Source organism: Rhincodon typus, chromosome 11, assembly GCF_021869965.1.
Source record: "Rhincodon typus isolate 14 chromosome 11, sRhiTyp1.1, whole genome shotgun sequence".
NCBI lineage: Eukaryota > Metazoa > Chordata > Chondrichthyes > Orectolobiformes > Rhincodontidae > Rhincodon > Rhincodon typus.
In genome coordinates this window covers 70,426,843-70,447,429 of record NC_063342.1, presented here as the reverse complement: position 1 = coordinate 70,447,429, position 20,587 = coordinate 70,426,843, and the positions used below count along the sequence as shown (strand labels likewise).

Here is a 20,587-nt window from a genome sequence, read left to right as displayed (position 1 = left end):
TGGAGAAGAATGTTGCACATCTTTCAGTGCTAGAATTTAGATCAATTTACCACTCTAAGAGTTTGGGGAATAGTCAAGCTACAAAGCATCTGGTAAATGATTGTCTGTCCACCTGATCTTCTTTGCCCATGTCTTGGGTGAATCTGCACCTTCACCCCCAACTGCAATCCTTGGAAGTACCACAGCGGCACTGGTGCTGAAGCTGTACTGAAGATTTCCATTCTGATGGAAAATAGGATTCCTGAGAGCTTAGACTCCTATTTCACCGCCATCTTTTGGAAGGCATTGTGACCCAGGCAGATACCAGGCCCTCTACTAATGGGAAAACTGGACTGGACCGTGCTCAAACCTACCAAACAGACTCCTGTTGCCTATGGCAAGGGCTACACAATATAACAGGACACAAAATGAAGCAGAGCAAGATAGCAAACAAAGTCACAGCCCTCCCTGACCCACTCAGTTCTTTCTATGCTTGGTTTGAGCAGAATGCCAGTGGCACAGTGACACACCTGTTCCCCCGGTCACTGCTGCAGACATCAGATCGGTCTTCCTGGAAGTCAACCCAAGGAAAGCGACAGGCCCAGATGGTGTCCCCAGCCGAGCACTCAGATCTTTGTGGACCAACTGGCAGAGATATTCACCGACATCTTCAAACTCTTCCCTCCTACAAACTGAAGTCCCCACCTGCTTCAAGACCATCATCATCCCCATACCTAGGAAAACACATGCAGTGTGCTTTAATGACTACTGCCCAGTGGCTCTGACTTGAATAATCATGAAGTGCTTTGAGAGGCTGGTCATGGCCCATATCCACTCCACTCTCCCAGCCTGCCTCAATCCCCCACAGCTTGCATACCGATGTAACAGGTCCACAGCAGATGCCATATCCCTAGCCCTGCACTCATCCCTGGGACATCTGGAAACCAAGGACACCTACATCAGACTCCTGCTCATTGACTGCAGCTCCACCTTCAATACCATTATCCCCTCCAGACTGATCTCAAAACTCCGAGACTTTGGTCTCAGCTCCACCCTCTGCAACTGGATCCTCAGCTTTCTGACCCATAGGCCACAATCAGTGAAGATAGGTAACTGTATCCCCTACCCCACCCACAATAAATCTCAACAGTGGAGCCTCCCAAGGATGCGTCCTCAGCCCCTACTGTACTCTCTGTACACCTATGATTATGTTGCCAAATTCAGAACGAACGCCATCTACAAGTTTGCTGATGACACCACCACAGTAGGACGAATATCTAACAATGACGAGTCAAAATACAGAAGTGAGATAGAGGGTTTGGTGATGTCGTGCAATGAGAATAAACTCCCTCTCAACGTCAGTGAAATTAAAGAACTGATCATTGACTTCAGAAAGAAAGGAGGAGAACACACCCCCCCATCAACATCAATGGAACTGAGGTAGAGAGGGTGGAGAGCATCAAGTTCCATCAAGATAACCGACAACCTGTCCTGGACTTCCCACGTAGATGTGACAGTCAAGAAGGCACAACAATGCCTCTTCTTCCTCAGGCGGCTCAGGAAATTTGGCATGTCCATAAGGTCCCTCACCAACTTCTACAGATGCACCATTGAAAACAAACTGTCCAGGTGCATAACGGCCTGGTCTGGCAACTGCTCTGCCCAGGACTATAAGAAACTACAGAAGGTGGCGTGAACAGCCCAGACCATCACGGAAGCCAACCTTCCATCCATGGACTCCATGTACACAGCTCGCTGCCGCAGAAAGGCTGCCAACGTCATCAAAGACCCATTGCACCCTGATAATGACCTCCTACAACCTCTTCCATCAGGCAGAAGATACGGAAGCCTGAACAGACGCACCAGTAGGTTCGGCAAACAGCTTCTTCCCAGCTGTTATTAACCTGTTGAATGGACTGTCTAGCCTCAAATAATGCTGATCCTGCTAACGTTGATTTTGCTTAACACACACTTTGTGCACTGTAACCTGTATGCCTCTGTCTTAGTCTTTTTACAACCTCTGATCTGTACATCCTTCCATGTACTGTACACCTGCCTGTACTGCTCGTAAACAAAGCTTTTCACTGTACTTTGGTACAGTGTAATGATTGGGTTTTGTGTTTTCTGGCCTTGAATGTTTCTGCGCTGTAGCTCTGCATTATGGTATAATGACTAAGTACAGTCAGTGATGTGGAATCGAGCCTTTATTGTGTGGAGAATCAGCAAATCTCAGCTGGGGCAACATTATGACTCTGCTACAAATGGCAGAGAGAAGGGAAAGCTGAATGTTGCCTATGCTAATCTCAATTTGTTACAATCATTTTCCCATTCCCCACAGTCAAGGTGTTGGAGTTTATATCATGAAATGATAGGATTGCACTGAATAGTGATGCCCTCCATGTTGCAGAGTCCCCCAACACAATGTCTAGGCTCATACAATAATGCAATGTCAAATAATAGAGTTACAAAGCTTTACAGCATGGAAACAGACCCTTTGATCCAAGGTGCCCATGCCAACCAGATATCCTAAAGAAATCAGCATTTGGCCCATATCTTTCTAAACCCTTCCTATTCATGCACCCATCCAGATGTCTTTAAGTGTTGTAATTGTACCAGCCTCCACCATTTCCTCTGGCAGCTCTAAGGTCACCCCCTCAGCCTCCGCGCTCTAGAGAAAATAGCTCAGCCTACTTAGCCTCTCCCTATAGCTCAAACCCTTCAGCCCTGCCAACAACCTTGTAAATGTTCTCTAAACCCTTTCAAGTTTCACAACATCCTTCCTATAACAGGGAGACCAGAACTGCGCACATTATTGCAAAAGTGGCCAACCAATGTGCTGTACAGCCACAACATGATCTCCCAACTCCTATACTCAGTGCACTGATCAATAAAGGCAAGCATACCAAACACCTTCTTCACTATCCTGTCTACCTGTGACTCTACTTTCAATGAACCTGCACTCCAAGGTCTCTTTGTTCAGCAACAGTACTTTGTATTTCTCAATACTTCCCAAACCTTTCCCCACTGTAACCCCATTTCAAGGTTTGAAAATGTTCTGACCACTCAATGAGCACTGAGTTGGTTGTGGGGTGGGGATCGGAGTTGGTTGGTGTGAGGGCAGGGGCCTGAAAATGGGTTTTAATAAATTGGTTGGACCTCCATGGCAACCATTGCTGGCTCAGAATGCGTGACCCTCTGTGTATTTTCCAGCAAAAGCTAATGCTTCTGGAGGGATTGGGCAAGGGAAAATGTAGTGTAGCCTGGGCTATGCAATTTGCAGATTAATATAGAGTTCAGTGAGGGGGAGTGTGTTTGACAAGGGAGAGTGGGTTTGGGATGAACATTGTCTTGCCGGTGATTCTCATGTTTTACGAAAGTATTTTAAAAAGTACAAATACTACTCTGGCAAGCAAATTGTGAAATCAAGAGTACTTTGCAGAATATGACCCTGTTAGATGGTTCTAAAAATCCACCGCCTCGTTAATTTTGTTCAGGAAGGGGAATGTGTAACTTCTGCATGCGTTTGCAATCTCGTGGTTAACAAATACCCACAGAGCAACGTGAGATAAAATGTAAATTGTCTCTCCTTCCCGGTTGCAAAAATATAGAGGAGATGCAAAGGAATAGCTATGGTATATACGCAACTGTGTGCATCTGGGATGTCCCGAGGTGTACCACAAGGAATATAATGATACAACATTTGATACTAGCCAAAAGAAAGAGATATTAGGACAGGTGCCCACGAGCTTGGTCTTGATGCAAATCATTAAGCGTTGGGTTGGGTTTGTTGGCTTTTGCACGTTCTGCAGGTTTCGAGAAAGGCGTTTATGGAAGGGCGGGATTGGGCCGGCTCGGCCGCCGTGCACCAGGCAGAGGCTGCCGGGTAGATGGCGCTGAGCGGGCGGCAATGAGCGAGAGAGGGGAACTGGATCTGACCGGAATCAAACTCAACACCGGCGTCTGGCTCGTCAAGGTCAGCACCACCCCCCACACCACCACCCCCGGGGGGATTGGGGGTGGGGGACAGGGTCGCCGCCACTCTCTCTGTCTGGGGACAGGGTCAAGGTCAGCACCTCCCCGGGGGGGGGTGGAGCGCAGTGACAGGGACAACCCCAGGGGAAGGGGGTCAACCCCAGGGAGAGGAGGGATGGGGGAAGGGGAATGGTGAGGTGGGAATTGAGGGGGGTGCTAACAGGAGGGTTTGGGTACTGGGAAGGGGACATATTGTGGGGTGATGGGCAGGGATAAGAGGCTGAGGCTGAGAAGGAGGAGTAATTGGGTGGGGGGAAATGGTGAGGACTGTTGAGGGAGGATGGGTAGTCAGGAAGGGTAAAGCGAGGAATGAGATGGGGAATGGGTGGGAGGAGGTGGTGTAATGTGGCATAGGTTGGGGTAGGGTTATGGTGGTGATGGAGGAGTGATGAGGGGTGGGGTGCGGAGGGGGTACAAGGAGAGACAAAAGGGGTAACAGTGTGGTAGTGGCAATGGTTGGCAGGGAGGTGACTAATGAAAGTGGGGAGTCGAGTGGTTGTGGCTAGTGGCAGTGGCAGTGGCAGTGGCAGTGGCAGTGGCGGGGGGGGGGGGGGGGGGGGAAGTTGAGGTGGTAACAGTAAAGAGAACGTGGGGTGAAGGGAACAGGTAATGGAAGTGGGCAGTGGAAGGGGTCTGAAGAAAGCAGGGGCAAAGAAGAGAAAAGCAGGTGTGAGGGAAGAGTACTGTAAATGTGGAGAATGGTTAACACAGGAGGACAATGATTTTGGGGGAGGAATGTAATGAGAGGGTGGGGGTTGCAATGGGAGTGAACAAAGAAGGGAGCAATGTTAGTGGCATTCAAAGGAGTGGGGGTTGATGAAGGTGATAATGGGAGTGCACAAGAGGGAAGAAATTGGGGTGAGAGGTAAGGGAGGCTGGTAATTATGGGAGTGGTGGATGGGGATTTAAGGGGAGGGGCCATGGGGAGGAAGATGTGTGGGGGGGTGGTTTATGAGGGATAATGGGTGGTGTTGGGGAGAGTTGCAGGTAATGGCAAGGGGTCTGATGAAGGAGAGTAATGGAAGTAAAGGGGGGGAGGATAATGGGAGGTTGGTGTGGGGGGGATGTATTGGGAGGGAGAATTTGGAAAGGGGGTAATGAAGCATGAGACTGGGATCAGTGGGTAATGGGAGGGAAATTGTGGAGAATAATAGGAGGGAGGGGTTGGGGAGAGTTGTGAAGGAAGTTAGAGGAATGGGGTAAATGCGAGGGATGGTTGGGGGTATGCATGATTGGAGGAAGTTGGGAATGGGAGGGTAGTGGGGAGTGGAGGAAGTGGAGGAATGGAAGGAGAATGAGTGGGGAGAAAAGGATGAGTTGTGAATAAAGGATGAGGGGTGGGCGGAATGGAGATGTAATGGGGTAGAGGGATAGAGGGATTGAATAGGTGGGAATAGTTGAAAATAGAGGTCAGACTGGAGGAATGGAGGGGTAATGGTGTGGATCAAGTTGGAGATGGTTGGGAAGTGTATAAGGGATGGATGGGAATGGGTTGGGGAGAGGGGATGTGGATTTCAAGGGAGCGGTTGCTGTTGGGAACAAGAATGGCAGATAGGATGATTCATGTGGACTTTAGGTCGTGGCTGGGTATTGTGGAAACCATGGACGAGTGGAGTGGTGTAGACCCTGGGTGTGTGTTTGGTGGGGAGCGTGAGTTCCTGAGGACCATGTGGAATGGGATTTGGATAGGACGGGGTGAAACAATGATAGGATATCAGCAGCAAGGAGGTGTTGATGGCATGCGGTACGGGGTGGATGAGAATTACGTAGAACATGGAAATGGTGTGTTTGACCCACCCAGGCTGTGATGGTGTTTATCCTTCACTCGAATGGTAATCCTAACTCCTGGTTCCTCAATCATTGAACAATCCAATCTTTAAAAATAATATGGCCTGTTCTTCAATCATCAACTTTGGTATGTTGTTCCACAACCTGAACCATTGATACAATAATTTTGTGTTGGTGCGCTGACCATGTCATCTCATACCTACATCTATCTATTCCTGACAACTTTAACCACTGTTGAAAGCCTGTTTCCAGCTATTCCATCCCATACATTCATAATTTAAAACATCAAAATATCAAAGGTCCATATAGCTCCATAATTTCCCCGGTTATAACAAAATTACTCCAGTTATTCAGGAGACATTTAATTGGTTTGTCAAGGCTCCCCCACAAACATGATGACTTGGGGCAGCATGACTTGACAATTCCTACTTCGCTCCACCCATCCCTGTAGCCATCACAGGAAGAGGCTAAGAAAAATTCAATGTGGGTGGGGATCTGGAAAATTCCTTTCCAATTGTCTGCGGCGAACAAAACCAGACCACATTAACTGGGTTTATGTTAACTGTTAAATCACTTCAATTTTATTGATGTTTTCTAATCAACCTGTTCAGGAATGATTTTACACATCTCTGGAGTAGGAGGGCCTTGAACCCAGGCTTTTGGTGCAGAGGTAGGCAAGCAATCACTGTGCCACAAGAGGACCTCACTTCCATTTTATTTAATGCAATCATACCCTTATTTAAGAACCAGTCCAGTTCCCTTTTGAAGAGATCCAGAATTCAACCGTGGCGCAAATAACATTTAAGGTATAAACAGCAAATACTGAGGAAATTCTCAATAGATTGAGCAGTATCTGTAGACAGAGCAAAAGGGTTGATGCTTGAAATCTGACAACTTGTCTAACATCCATCTTGTTTCTGAACTTGCGATATTTAAATCTTTAATATCACATCCTTCCCCATTCCAGCCCTCATTATTGTACATTAACTTTTATTTCTTTTAGGCATCGTGCAAATGTGATTGACAGTAGCTACTTAATCCTACAGACTTCTGAATAATTTGCTCAATGGGTCCAAGCACTGAAACTAACAAAAAATATCTGCAGGCAACAATTTCTAAGAACTTATGATCTTCCTGTGGAAGTGTAGTTCCCTTCCTCTGGTAAATCCCTTTTTTCTTCCCCCAATCGACCTGTTTAGAGGATTTATGACACACTTCTGGAGCAGTTGGGACTTGAACCCAGGTCTCTTGGCTGAGTAGAGAAACTTCCATTGCACTACAAGAGCCTCTGCTGCCTTTTTCTTGAAAACCGACCTTCCAGTCTAAGAGCAATTGCTGATTTTATTGGAGCAATTTGGATATACAAACACGGGCTCACAGAGCACCGGTACGATCTTTTTAATCCCACTTGGGTGAGTGTCATTTGACCTGTAGATTTCTGATTTAATTTCAAATGACATCTTTAGTTGTGTTAATATTTATAATTTGTCTGCTCTTCGTTCCATAACTTGAACCTGAATATCATCTGCAAGAATGCAGACTTAATTGAAATAGTCACTTAACTGCTCTCATAGACTAGGAGTTTATTTGAATCTCTCCTAAACAGTCTTTCGGTGATGCTATACCATCTTTACCTCCTGATACAGCTAGACAAGTTTTTCAGGGCCGGAAACAACAGTGTTAAACTTCTATAAGGATAATTACAAAGGAATTTGGGTACAGCTGGCCGCAGTGGACTGGGTAAGGAGATTAGCAGCAAAGATGTTTGAGGATTAATGGTGGACATTTAAGAAACCGGCTGATGGCTCACACCAAAGATATACCCCAGTAAGAAAGAAGGATTCTAGGAAGGAGGGAAGCCAACTATGGTTAACCAGGGAATTTGAGAATAGAATCAAATCGAAAGAAAAAAAATGCAGTGTGTCAAAGATTAGGGTAAGCCAGAGGACTGGAAAGTTTTAAAAGCTAACAAAAGGTGGTCAAAGAAGATGCACTTGAAAGTAATATCAAGGCAGATAGCAAGAGCTTTGTTTTGAATTATATGAAAAGGAAAAGAGAGTGGAAAGTTAACGTAAGACCATTAGAGAACAAGGCTGGGGAAATAAAAATAGGGAATCAGAAAATGACAGAGAAGTTGAATTCAGTATTCATATTATTGTGAATTCACAGCAGAAGATACAAATAATTCCAAAAAATCTAAATTAGAGGCAAAAGCAGGAGAGAAAATAAATACAGTAATTATCACTGGAGAAAAAGTACAAGGGAAACTGATGGGACTAAAGACTAGTTATTCTCCTAGACCTGATGGGATGCATCCCAGGATTTTGAAAGAACTAGCTACAGACATAATGAGTGCATCGGTAGAAATCTTCCAAGAATCCTTAGATTCTGGAAAAGTCCCAGAGGATTGGGAAACTACCAATGTAACACCTTTAATTAGAATGGGAAGGATATTTAAAAAAAAACAATCAGCTAACTATGGGCCAGTTAACTTAACATCTGTTATAAAGGATGTAGTGGCAGAGCATTTAGAAATAACAATACAATTTAGCACTGGCTTCATGAAGGGAAATCGTGCCTGATAAATTTCTTAGAATTCTTCAAAGATGTAACAAGCAGGATAGATAAAGGGGGAAGCATTGAATGTAATACATTTGGATTTTCAGAAGGCATTTAATAAGATACCACTAGTTTGGCTACTTAATAGGATCCTGGCCGATGGTTTAAGATGTTGTATATTGGCATGAATAGAAGATAGGCTAACACATTGAAGACAGAGTTAGGATAAAGAAGGCATTAGCAGGATGGCAACCTATAACTAGTAGTGTACCAAAGGGATCTGTGCTGGAGCCACAGTTATTTACAATACGTATTCATGACTTGGATGAAGAAAGTGAATGTACCAAAGCCAAATTTGTGGATGACACAAAATAGCTGGGAAGGCGAGCGATGAGGATGGCACAGAGTCTAAAAACAGGGTATAGATAGGATAAGGGTGGATAGAACTTGATTGATGGAATATAATGCAGGGAATTGTGAGGTTATGCACTTTGGAGAATAGCAAGAATAGAGGAATTGAATGTTATTTAAATGGACAAAGCTACAGCAAAGAGGGATTTGGGGTCATTGTGCATAAATCACAAAAAGCTAGGTAACAAACTTGGCAGGTAATAAGGAAGGCAAGTGAAATGTTGGTCTTTATTCCAAAGGGAATGGAGTATAAATGTAGGGAGATCTTGTTTAAAATTATATGATAAACTAATTAGGTCACATTTAGAATACAGTAACATGTCTTGGTTTCCTTTATCTAGGAAAAGATATACCGGAGTGAGCCCAGAGAAAGTTTACTAGGTTGGTCTATGGTTTGGAAGGACTGTCGTATGAAGAGTGGCTGAGTGGGTTGGGCCTGTACTCATTGGAATATAGAAGATTGAGAGGTGACCTTACTGAAACATACAAGATTCTTAGAGAACAGTGTAGATGCAGAAAGTTTACTTGCCCTTGTGGGAGAATCTAGGACTAGAGACATCATAGAGTCATACAGCAGGAAACAGATCCGTTGGTCCAGCCAATTCATGCCGAACATAATCCCAAACTAAATTAGTCCCACCTGCCTGCTCCTGCCCCATATCACTCCAAACCTTTCCTATTCATATAACTATCCTTTTAAACATAATTGTACCCGCATCCACCACTTCATTAGGAAGTTCATTCCACACGTGAACCACCCTCTGTGTAAAAACAAAATTTGCCCCTCATCTTTTTTTCAATCTCTCTCCATTCACCTTAAAAATGTGCCCTCTAGTCTTGAAATTCCCCATGTTAGGGACAAGACAACAACTATAAACTCTATCTATACCTCTCATTCTTTTATAAACTTCTTTCAGGTCACTTCTCAACCTCCTGCGTTCAAGTGGAAAAAGTCCCAGCCTATCCAGCATTTCCTTATAACTCAAATCTTCTGTACCTGGCAACATCCACTTAAATCTCTTCTGAACCTTCTCCAGCTTGATAATATCCTTCCTATAACTGGGTGACCAGAACAGGACACAGTACTCCAGAAGAGGCCTCACCAACGTCCTGTACAATTACAACATGATTTCCCAACTCCTATACTCAGGACTGAGCAATAAAGGCAAGCGTGTCAAACACCTTTTTAACCACATTGTCTATATGTTATGCAAACTTTTATGTACCTGCACCCCTCAGTCGCTCAAGGCCCTACCATAAATTGTATAAGCCCTACCCTTGTTTGTTGTACCAAAATGCAATACCTCACATTTATCCAGATTGAACTCTCTCTGCCATTTTTCAGCCCATTGACCCATTTGATCAAGATCTCTTTGTAATCTCAGAAAACATTCTTCACTGTCTACAATGCCACCAATTCTGGTGTCATCCACAAACTTACTAACCATGCCTTCTATATTCTCATCCAAATCATTGATATAAATGCCAAACAAAAGAGGACCCAGAACTGACCCCTGTGGAACACCACTGGTCACAGGCCTCCAGTCCAAAATGTAACCCTCCACCACCACTCTCCGTCTCCTGTCTTTAAGCCAATTTTATATCCAATTGACAAGCTCACCCTGAATCCCATGTGACCTAACTTTACTAATTAGTCTATCATGTGGAACCTTGTCGAAGGCTTTACTAAAATCCAAATAAACAACATCTACTGCTCTGCCATCATCAACCTTTTTGGTAACTTCCTCAAAAAACTCAATCGAGTTCGTGAGACACGATTTTCCTTGCACAAAGCCATGCTGACTATTCCTAATCAATTTTTCCTTCTCTAAATGTCCATAAATCCTATCTTTTATAATCACTTCTAACAATCTACCCACAACTGAAGTCAGACTCACAGGTCTATAGTTCCCCAGTTTCTCCTTAAGACCTTTCTTAAACAAAGGTACAACATTAGCCACCCTCCAGTCATCAGGCACCTCACCCATCGTTATAGATGACGAAAATATTTCTGCAATGAGTCTCATAATTTCCTCCCTTACTTCCCTTAACACTCCAGGATACATTAGATCAGGTCCCAGAGATTTATCAACCTTTATATTCTCTAAAACTTCCTGAACTTCCTCTTCTGTAATGTGAGCTGTTTTTAAAACATTAAAATTTATTCCTCTGCATTCTCTAGACTCTATTTCTTTCTCCACAGTAAAAACTGAAGCAAAATATTCATTTAGTATCTCTCCCATCTACTGGGGTTCAACACAAAGATGACCTCCGTGATCTTTAAGAGGCCCTGCCCTCTTTCTAGTTACTCTTTTGCTCTTAATGTATTCGTAGAATCTCTTTGGATTATCCTTAACCCTGTCTGCCAACACTATCTCATATCCCCTCTTTGTCTTCCTGATTTCTCTCAAGAATACCCCCACTCTCTTTATATTGACTAAGAGTTCACTTCAACCAAGTTGTCTATATCTAAAAAGATTACTTTATTCTTGGCTAGAATCTCCAATGTCTTTATTCATGTATTGTGCCTTAATCTTACCAGCCTTACCCTTCACTCTAACAGGAACATAATGCCTCTGAACTCTTGTCATCACACTCTTGAACAACTGCCACTTGTCAGACTTTTACCTGTGAACAGTCTACAATCAACTTTTTGAAAGTTCTCGTCTTGCACCATTAAAATTTGCCTTACTCCCATTCAAAATTTTAATTTATGGAAGGCTTATCCTTTTTCCATAACCATTTTGAAACTAATACAATTATGATTGTTAGACCTAAAGCGTTCCCCGACTTTTACTTCAGTCACCTGTCCTGCCTTATTGCCCCAAAGATGGTCTAATTTTCCTCCTCCTCTAGTAGGAGCATTCACATATTGATGAAGAACATTTTCTTGGCACATTTGACAAATTCTTCACCATCCAAACCTTTAACACTATGGTAGCCCCAGCAACTGTTTGGAAAATTAACATCCCCCATTATTACAACCTTATTATGCTCACATGCATCTGAAATCTCCCTACATATTTGTTTCTCAATTTCTCTCTTGCTATCGGGTGGTGTATAGTACAATCCCATCAAAGTGACCTTTTCTTACTTATTTATAATTTCTACCCATATATTTTCACTGGACGACATCTTCAGAAATATCTTCCCTAGTTACAGCAGTAATGTATTCCTTAATCAAAAACGTCATAGCACCACACCCCCCCCCAACTTTCTTGCCTCCTTTTCTATCCTTCCTGTAGCATCTAAAACCCAGAACATTGAGCTGCCAGTCTTGTCCATCTCTCAGCCAAATTTCTATAATAGCTATGATGTCCCAATCCCATGTTCATAAACATGCCCTGAGTTCATCAGCCTTATCTGTAAGACCCCTTGCGTTGAAATAAATGCAATTTAGTTCTCCAGAGTTACTACATACTCTGATTCTCTCTTGTCTTTCTTCTAATTGACGTGCTCTTCTCACATTGAGAATTTACTCCATCAATCCTTCTATTTACACTGCTATTTAGAATTCCTCCACTCACCTTCCCGATCAGTATAAAGTCTTTCTTAATAGAATGAGCAAATCTCCCTGCTAAGATATTGATCCCTTTCCAGTTTAGGTTAGACCCATTCTTTTTGAACAGGTCTTTTCTATATCAAAAGACATTCCAATTGTCAAAAAAGCTGAATGGCTGACAAGCTGGTGTATCGTTCAGGCATTGATTTATCTCCTTCAACCTTTTGTTCCTTCCCTAAGGGGATGCCTGCAAAAGACAGGTGTGGAGGATTTCTTTTCTTAGATGGTTGTGAATCCGTGGAATTCTTTACCGTAGAGGGCTATTGAGGCTGGGTTATTAAGTATATTTGGGGCTGAGATAGTTTTTAGTAAGGAAAAGCGAATAGTGTGTTATGGGATGAGGCAGAAAAGTGCATTTGAGGATTGTCAGATTAGCCATAATCTCATTGTATAGTGGAGCAGACTCGATTGGCTGAATGGCCTGCTTCTGCTCCTGTATTTTGTGATGTAATCTTCCAAAGATCTGTTCGCTTTTCCAGTGGATGTTTTTTTCTCCCAACTTGTGTGAGATGACTGTCTTTGTTCTGAGTTCCCTAAATCTGTAATCCTGCTCCAGTCTTATTTGCATTTGTACATTTCTTGTTCGTCATATTTGGTGTGCTTTGCCCCTTTTTCCATTGTATCATACATACCTTCATTTTGTCTTAGATATTTTTTAATCAACCTGTTTAGAGGTGTTATGACTCACCTCTGGAACAGGTGGGACTTGAACCGAGACCTCCTGGTTCAGAGATAGGGCGACTACCACTGTGCCACAGGAGCTCGCCCTCCTTTTGTTTAAGACTCGTTTTGAAGATGTCACATCTGTCCTTGGTACTTGTTTGACATAATTGTGGGGTTTTCCAGTCCACTTCTGAATTTTCAGCTATTTTGCAAACTTAACAGTTGGAATCAGGAACTCTAATAATTTGCACCCTCTGCTGTGCGACTAAGGTGAAATCTAACGATCGTATAATCAGAACTGGCCAGGTGTTTCCCCACACGGAAATCTGAAACTGCAATTCGGTAACTGCTTTAAAAAAGCCACAGCTGGAAATGTGTTCCAGTAGTTGTTTCGCAAACATCTTGTGTAAGAAAGCAGAAATTTCAGATCCCTATTTGACCGCACTAGATGTTTTGTCATCAGATTGTTTAATGCTCGCATTTTGGAAATCCACATAATACACATAATTTGGTTGGATCCAAGTTGGATGCTGTTGCATTTAGAGAAGGTTAATTGGTAAGATAGTGTTGTGGTTATGTTGCTGGGCTAGATTCCTGGATTAGTGATCCAGAGACTTTGTTTCAAAGTCTACAGTTGAGTGTGAATACAGTTAGTTAAGTAAATCTGGAATTGAAAGGCTAGTCTTAGTAATGAGGACCATAAAACTACTGGGATTGTTGTTAAGAACCCAGCTGGTTTGCTCATGTCATTTAGGGAAGGAAAGCAATGATCCTAACTTCATCTGACCTGTAGATGACTCTGAGCACACACTGATGACTCCAGTATATCTTTCCTTACATAAAGGAAACCAAAACATTCAGTTAGTTCATATCTGCCTCGTGGAATGGCCTAGCAGTAACTTAGTTGTATCAAACAACTTGTAATGGTCCAATAAGGTGGCTCACCACCACCCTGTGAAGGGTAACTAAGAGTGGGTGATCAATGTTAGTGATGCCCAGCATTCCCTCTAAGCTCTGCGGCTGTGTGAGCAGGATTCTATGTTTGATGTTTGGAGTCCTCACACTAATCACGACATTGACTTCCAGTCCAGAAGTCACTGACACACTTGGCCCTTGGAGGCACGCACAGCCGGTGAGAAATTTGAGGGAATGCTGGTGACACCCATAACATGTGACTGAATTGAACAAAATGCCTCAGTTCAGCTTCTCACCTGAAGGGTGGTAATTCTGACAATGAACTGATTGCTCTGATCTAAGCACCTCCACTGAGTTCTTCGTGGTCAATATTGCCACCTGACTCCAATTTTGGAGAGAAGAATGCATTGAAGAAGCCTGATGTTCAAGTTATTCTGCTTCTTCTATAGAAAAGCATTTTTTGCATGCTATGTTAAAAAAATTGTTGAGACGTGGAGCTTTTGCCAGAGAACCAATAGATATGCAGAGAATGTCAGGCTGTATACAGCAGCTTCATTCTCCTAGGTGGCTCTGTGCTCTGTCAAGTTAATCTAGAGTTTCCTGTTCTTTTTTATAGCGGGGGCTTGCTGAAATTGTGACTTTTGTTTTGTGTCTTGGAATGATGTTAGTTGCCCTTTCTGCTGTGATATTGTTTAATTGTTTTAACACCATCCAACTCTGAGCATTGGAGCTCAAAACACATTCAGATATCTGCAGGTTCTGAGTCACTGAAGGCTAATGTGCAGGTGTAGTAAGCTATTCAGAGGGCTTGTGGTATGTTTGCTTTTATGCAAGATGTTTTCAGTACAGGAGCAAATAAGTCTTGCTTCACTTGTGTGGAACACTGGACTCTTGTGCCCAAGGAATGATGTATAGTGAAGGTTTACCAGATTGATTCCTGGGATGGTGGCTGTGTCGTGTAGAACCTAGGGATGCAATCACAAAATAAAAGGCAAGCTATTCAAGATTGAGATGAGCAGGATTGTCTTCACTCAGACAGTGGTGAATCTTTGGTATTCTGTACCTCGGAAGGCTGTGGAAGCTCAGTCATTAACTAAGTTTGAAACAGGGATTGTTAAATTGCTTGTTACTAAGGAATGTCAAAAGATGTGGGATAACACAGGAATATGACATCAAGGTAAATGATAAAACCACAAAACATAGAAGCAGAAGTTAGGCTATTCGGCCCATTGAGTCTGCTCCACCGTTCAATCATGGCTGATATGTTTCTCAACCCCATTCTCCTGTTTTCTCCCCGTAACCCTTGGTCCCCTTAACAATCAATCTATCTATCTCTATCTTGAATATGCTAAATGACCTGGCCTCCACAGCCTTCTGTTACAGTGAATTCCATAGATTTACCACTCTCTGGCTAAAGAAGTTCCTCCTTATCTCTGTTCTAAAGGGTCTTCCCTTTACTCTGAGGCTGTGCCCTCAGATCATAATCTCTCCTGCCAATGAAAACATCTTTCCAATGTCCACTCTGTCCCGGCCATTCAGGATTCTGTAAGTTTCAATTAGATCCCCCCTCATCCTTCTAAACTCCATCAAGTATAGACCCAGAGTCCTCAAACATTCCTCATATGTTAAGCCTTACATTCCCGGGATCATTCTCGTGAACCTCCTCTTCAAGACCAGTACATCCTTTCTGAGGTATGGGGCCCAAAATTGTTCACAGTACTCCAAATGTGGTATGACCAGAGCTTTATAAAGCCTCGGAGGTACATCCCTGCTTTTATATTATAGTTCTCTTGAAATAAGTGCCAACATTGTATTGATCTACAATGGCAGAGCAGGCTCCACGGGCTGAATGGCCTACTCCAGCTTCTAACCCACTGGCCAGTTACTGATGACTTTCCACCTCTGTAGTGTCTGGGAACTTATCTTTTTAAACTATTAGATAAGCTCATTTTTTTTTCTGCCTGATGCTTTTTAATAACCCTGTTGCTTTTGGTGTTTTTTCCATCCTGTTATTTGCCTGTGTGTGGTCCTTCTGGACCTGCTGTCAATTTACCTTGAATTCCTCTATTATGTACTTCAAACTGTTTAACAGCCTCTATTAAAGTACCAGCAGTCCTGTTATGTAGTTGCTCACAGTGAGTCAGAAGATTGTAGGTTTAACTCCAGTTACAATATATGTCGATTAAATTGAATGGCCTGTGGATGCCTAATAATGGGAGATTAGCGTGAGTAAAGGCCAAATGATGACTAGCAGATAGGGTAGAGTACTTATTAACAATTGGATGTCTCACATCTAGTTATGAACTCCATAAAGAAAGATTGATAACGTTAAAAGAGATTGCGAACTTAAATTAGTACCTGAAAGGATGACACAAGAAAATTTAATGTTTTAAAACTTCCGCAATAACAGATGATTAGAAAAATACTGACCAAACACTTCCTTTTGTAGACAATTTTTAAACTACAGTGAGGAGCATTCCCTTTTATATTAATCACATAGTGGAATCTTTAGTCCTTATTACAAGCAGTGCTCACTTGCTCCCAGTGTTAGCTTGATTTGTCAAGTAGAAACTCCAGGCACTTCCATTTCTCAGAGTTTTTCTTAAAATCCATTGTGAGCAGTAAGACCTGTCCACTAGTTCTTCTCACAGGCCATCCTAGGACAAATGTTCCGGAATCCTAAGCCATAGAATACGTCTCCACAAAGTCCTGAGGAGCCATTTCTGTCATCTTGACCATTCACAAGTTCTGTCAGCCTGTGATATTCACTGATTTGTAGAGAAGCCTGTAACCTGACTTCAGAAATGGCTTTCTCTTTCTGCATGGTAACTTGAAACACCGGTAGAAATGCTAATTATCTATCGTTGATTCCAAGACCTTTCATCACTGAAGTAAACGGACCATTGTGGAATGGGGTGAGTTAGCTTGGGTGGCTAGTTTGTTATACACAGTGACGCTAACAGTGTGGGTTCAATGGAGGAGGCAATGGCCTAGTGGTATCATCATTGCATTGTTAATCCAGAGACCAGACAACATTCTGGGGTCCTGGTTCGAATCCCGCTACGGCAGATGGTGGAATTTTAAATTCAATAAATATCTGGAATTAAGAACCTAATGATGACCGTGAATCCATTGTCAAACCCATCTGGTTCACTAATCTCCTTTAGGGAAGGAAACTGCCATTCTTACCTGGTCTGGCCTACGTGTGACTCCAGACCCACAGCAACGTGGTTGACTCTTAACTGCTGTCTAGGCAATTAGGGATGGGCAATAAATGCTGCCTGGCCAGCGACGCCCTCATCCTCTGAATGAATAAAGAGAGAAAAAAAAATTTGCGCATCGGCTGAGCTTACTGTGAAGAACTCTCCTTTTCAACCTCTCTCCTTGCCCAAAGTGTGGTGACCTGCAGGTTAAACCACCACTAGTCACTTATACCTAATGAGAGAGCAACCCTACAGCCCTCTAGGACTATAGCAACTGTTTATAAGCTGCTACCTTTGACACCTTTCTGGGACACTTAGAATCTACTCACTGCTAACCCAGGGACTGCTGCCAATGTCTCCAAGCATAATTTACCTTGCGCTGTATTCTTGGTAAAACAATCTAAGCCTTTCTTCAATCTCTAACAATCAAAACACCCAGGCTTAATGTAGAACAGGTCACATAACCTCCTTCGTATATTATAAATGTAAATCTACATTCCCAACATATAATTATCTTTTAAACTTAAATTCTAACAGTGCACAACTTGCAGCAATATCATATTAATGTTAAATATGATTTGTTCATTTTGTAAATATAACTTTGATCTTTTAAGTCATTACTATTTTGTTTGCAAAATGTGCCAATATATAAACATATGTCTTTACATAATTCAGCATCTAGTTATTTATTTATTATAAATTTATGTAGTTTCTTTCATCCTTGGCCACACCACTTGAAATAATTTTTTTGTTACAACGTGTCATAGTCAAGTTACTGTGCTTTGTGCTATGGATCACTCACGACAGCTTTCATTTATATTGGGAATATCGCAAGGTATCCCTCAAAGAGATGTAAAGCAAATAGATACTAAGTTTGAGGAGGAGATGGTGAGAGGAGTGAGGATCAATGACTTGTAAAGAGCAATTTAGATACCATAGGGTCATACAGCACGGAAACAGACACTTTGGTCCAACCATTCCAGGCTGACCATAATCCCAAACTAAACTACTTCCACCTGCCGGTGCCTGGCTCATATTCCTCCAAGCATTTCTTATTCATGTATTTATCCAAATGTCTTTTAAATGTTGTAACTACCTGTATCTACCACTTCCTCTGGAAGTTCATTCCACATAGGAACCACTCTCTGTGTAAACAAAATGTTGGCCCTCATGTCCTTTTTAAATCTTTGTCCTTTCACCTTAAAAATATGCCCCCTAGCCTTGAAATCCCCCATCCTGGGGAAAAGACACCTTCCATTCACCTTATCTATACCTCTTATGATTTTATAAACCTCCATAGGGTCACCCCTCAGCCTTCTACACTCCAGTGGAAAAAGTCCAGTGAATGGAAGGTGTCTTTCAACTGGGGTTATCTAAGATTACCAAGAGATCTTGATTGATTGGGTCAATGGGTTGAGGAGTGGCAGATGGAGTTTGATTTGGATAAATGCGAGGTATTGCATTTTGGTAAAACAAAAAAGAGCAGGACTTATGCGATTAATAGTAGGCCCTTGGGTAGTGTTGTCGAATAGAGAGACCTAGGGGTTCAGGTTGAATTTGCATCACAGGTAGACCGGATGGTTAAGAAGGCATTTGGCACACTTGCCTTCATTGGTTAGACCTTTGAGTATAGGATTTGGGGCATCATTTTGCGATTGTATGGGATGTTGGAGAGGCCTTTTCTGGAGTACAGTTCTGGTCACCCTGCTTCAGGAAGGATATTAAATTGGAGAGTGTTCAGAAAAAAAAAAACCAGGATGTTGGTGGGAATGAGTTATAAAAATAGGCTGGGACTTCTTTTCCCTGGAGTGTAGGTGGCTGAGAGGTGATCTTAGCGGCTTATAAAATAATGAGGGGCATACATAAGGCGAATAGCAAAATTCTTTGCCCTATGAGTTCAAAACTAAGGGGCATATTCTTAAGGTGAGAGGAGAAAAATTTAAAAAGGACATGAGGGGCAATTTTTTTTCTTATACAGATTGATTTTTGGAGGATGCAAGTCAGAGGGGAGAACTTTGCAGCTCATTGAGTCTGGAGGGAAAAATTGAGAAAGAAGTGCCATATGGGCTGCAATAGAGAAAGAGGCAGGTAATTCGATTCGAGGTTTTCTCAGCTCTGACCAGGATGCCATGGTTGCAAACAATCATATCAGCGTGAAGCAGCACGGGCAGGGAGAGGTCTCTCTTGTTGATGAGGGTACAAATAGGCACTGCATAATTATTGTTGCTTACCAGTCACACTTGATATCCTCCTTTCACATTTCTGAGGCACGCTTCATCTTCACTAGCTCCAATTTTGCATTCATAACAGGTATGCACTATACCAATCAACCAGTATATAGAGCAGGAATAAAATTCAGTCTGTTCAGAAGATCTGTAAATGCAAAGCAGCAATCAAAAAAATGAAATAGGGAAAGTAAACTAATCAAGTTGCTCAAAGTACTTGTTGAGTACTTTCCAAATGATTAGAAAGTAAGTTAGAAATTTAATTTCCATGTTTTTCTCCCCAACTAAATTTCCACATTGATTCCATCAGTTGTTTAATTTTAATCACAGAAGGGGGCAGATGGATAATTAGAACATCTGTGGTTCTGTTCGTGTTAAGAACTCAAAAATGAGGATGTTGTATTATATTTTTGACCTCTGTAATATTTTCCTTGTATGAAACAATTGAAAAACTGGGTGATGAATTTTAAGTTTCTTGAGTTGAAGGTTCGCATAAAAGATGCACCTTATTTTTTTACTCTGTCTAATTCAGGAATAAACAGATGGGAATAGAAGGGCATTAACATTCTTATGTACATAATATGTTTTCATGCAACTGCAGTTGTTAAAGGAAATGCTTATTTTCTAGGACCCAATTTAAAAACACTTGGACTTGTCCCATTTTCATTGGAAACATTGGACATTTCTTTCACAAATGTCCAACCACCTTTCACTACCACTCCCCTGTATCCACATTGGAAAGAATGTAAAGCGTGATTTGTTTTTAGTGTAAAGAAGATGCATATATATGATTATTCACACATGCTGCCATGTGTTTAAAAAAACATAGAGAATAGGAGCAGGCCATTCAATAGAATCATGACTGATCACCCAACTCCATACCCTGTTACCGCTTTCTCCCCATATCCCTTGATAGCCCTTTAGCGCTAAGAACCATTTCTCACTCCTTCCTGAAAACATTCAGTATTTTGTCCTTCACCACTTTTTGTGGCAGTGAATTCTACAGGTTCACCACTCTCTGAATAAAGAAATTTTTCTTCATCTCAGTCCTAAATGGCCTATCCTGAATCTTTAAACTGTGACCTCCGGTTTGGGACTCACTAGTCATTGGGAACATCCTTCTTGCATTTACTCTGTATATTCCTGTTGGAATGTTATTAGGTTTCTTTGAGATCCCCCTCATTCTTCAAACTGCCAGTGCACATAGACCTGACCGATCCAGTCTCTCTTAATGCATCAGTCCTGCCATC

At 42.3% G+C, this 20,587-nt stretch overlaps 1 protein-coding gene across 2 annotated transcripts in view; it reads left to right on the top strand.

The window, feature by feature from the left end:
• The first annotated feature begins 3,820 nt into the window (after nt 1-3,820).
• Nucleotides 3,821-20,587, top strand: part of LOC109937412 (general transcription factor IIF subunit 2) — a 103,072-nt gene continuing 86,305 nt past the window's right edge. The window contains exon 1 of one of the 2 annotated variants that reach the window (XM_048602904.1): nt 3,821-3,952. In XM_048602904.1, coding sequence (XP_048458861.1) covers nt 3,887-3,952 — 66 coding nt within the window. In that variant the 5' untranslated portion in view covers nt 3,821-3,886. The remainder of the gene's footprint in view (nt 3,953-20,587) is intronic. The other variant, XM_048602903.1, reaches the window with a different exon arrangement.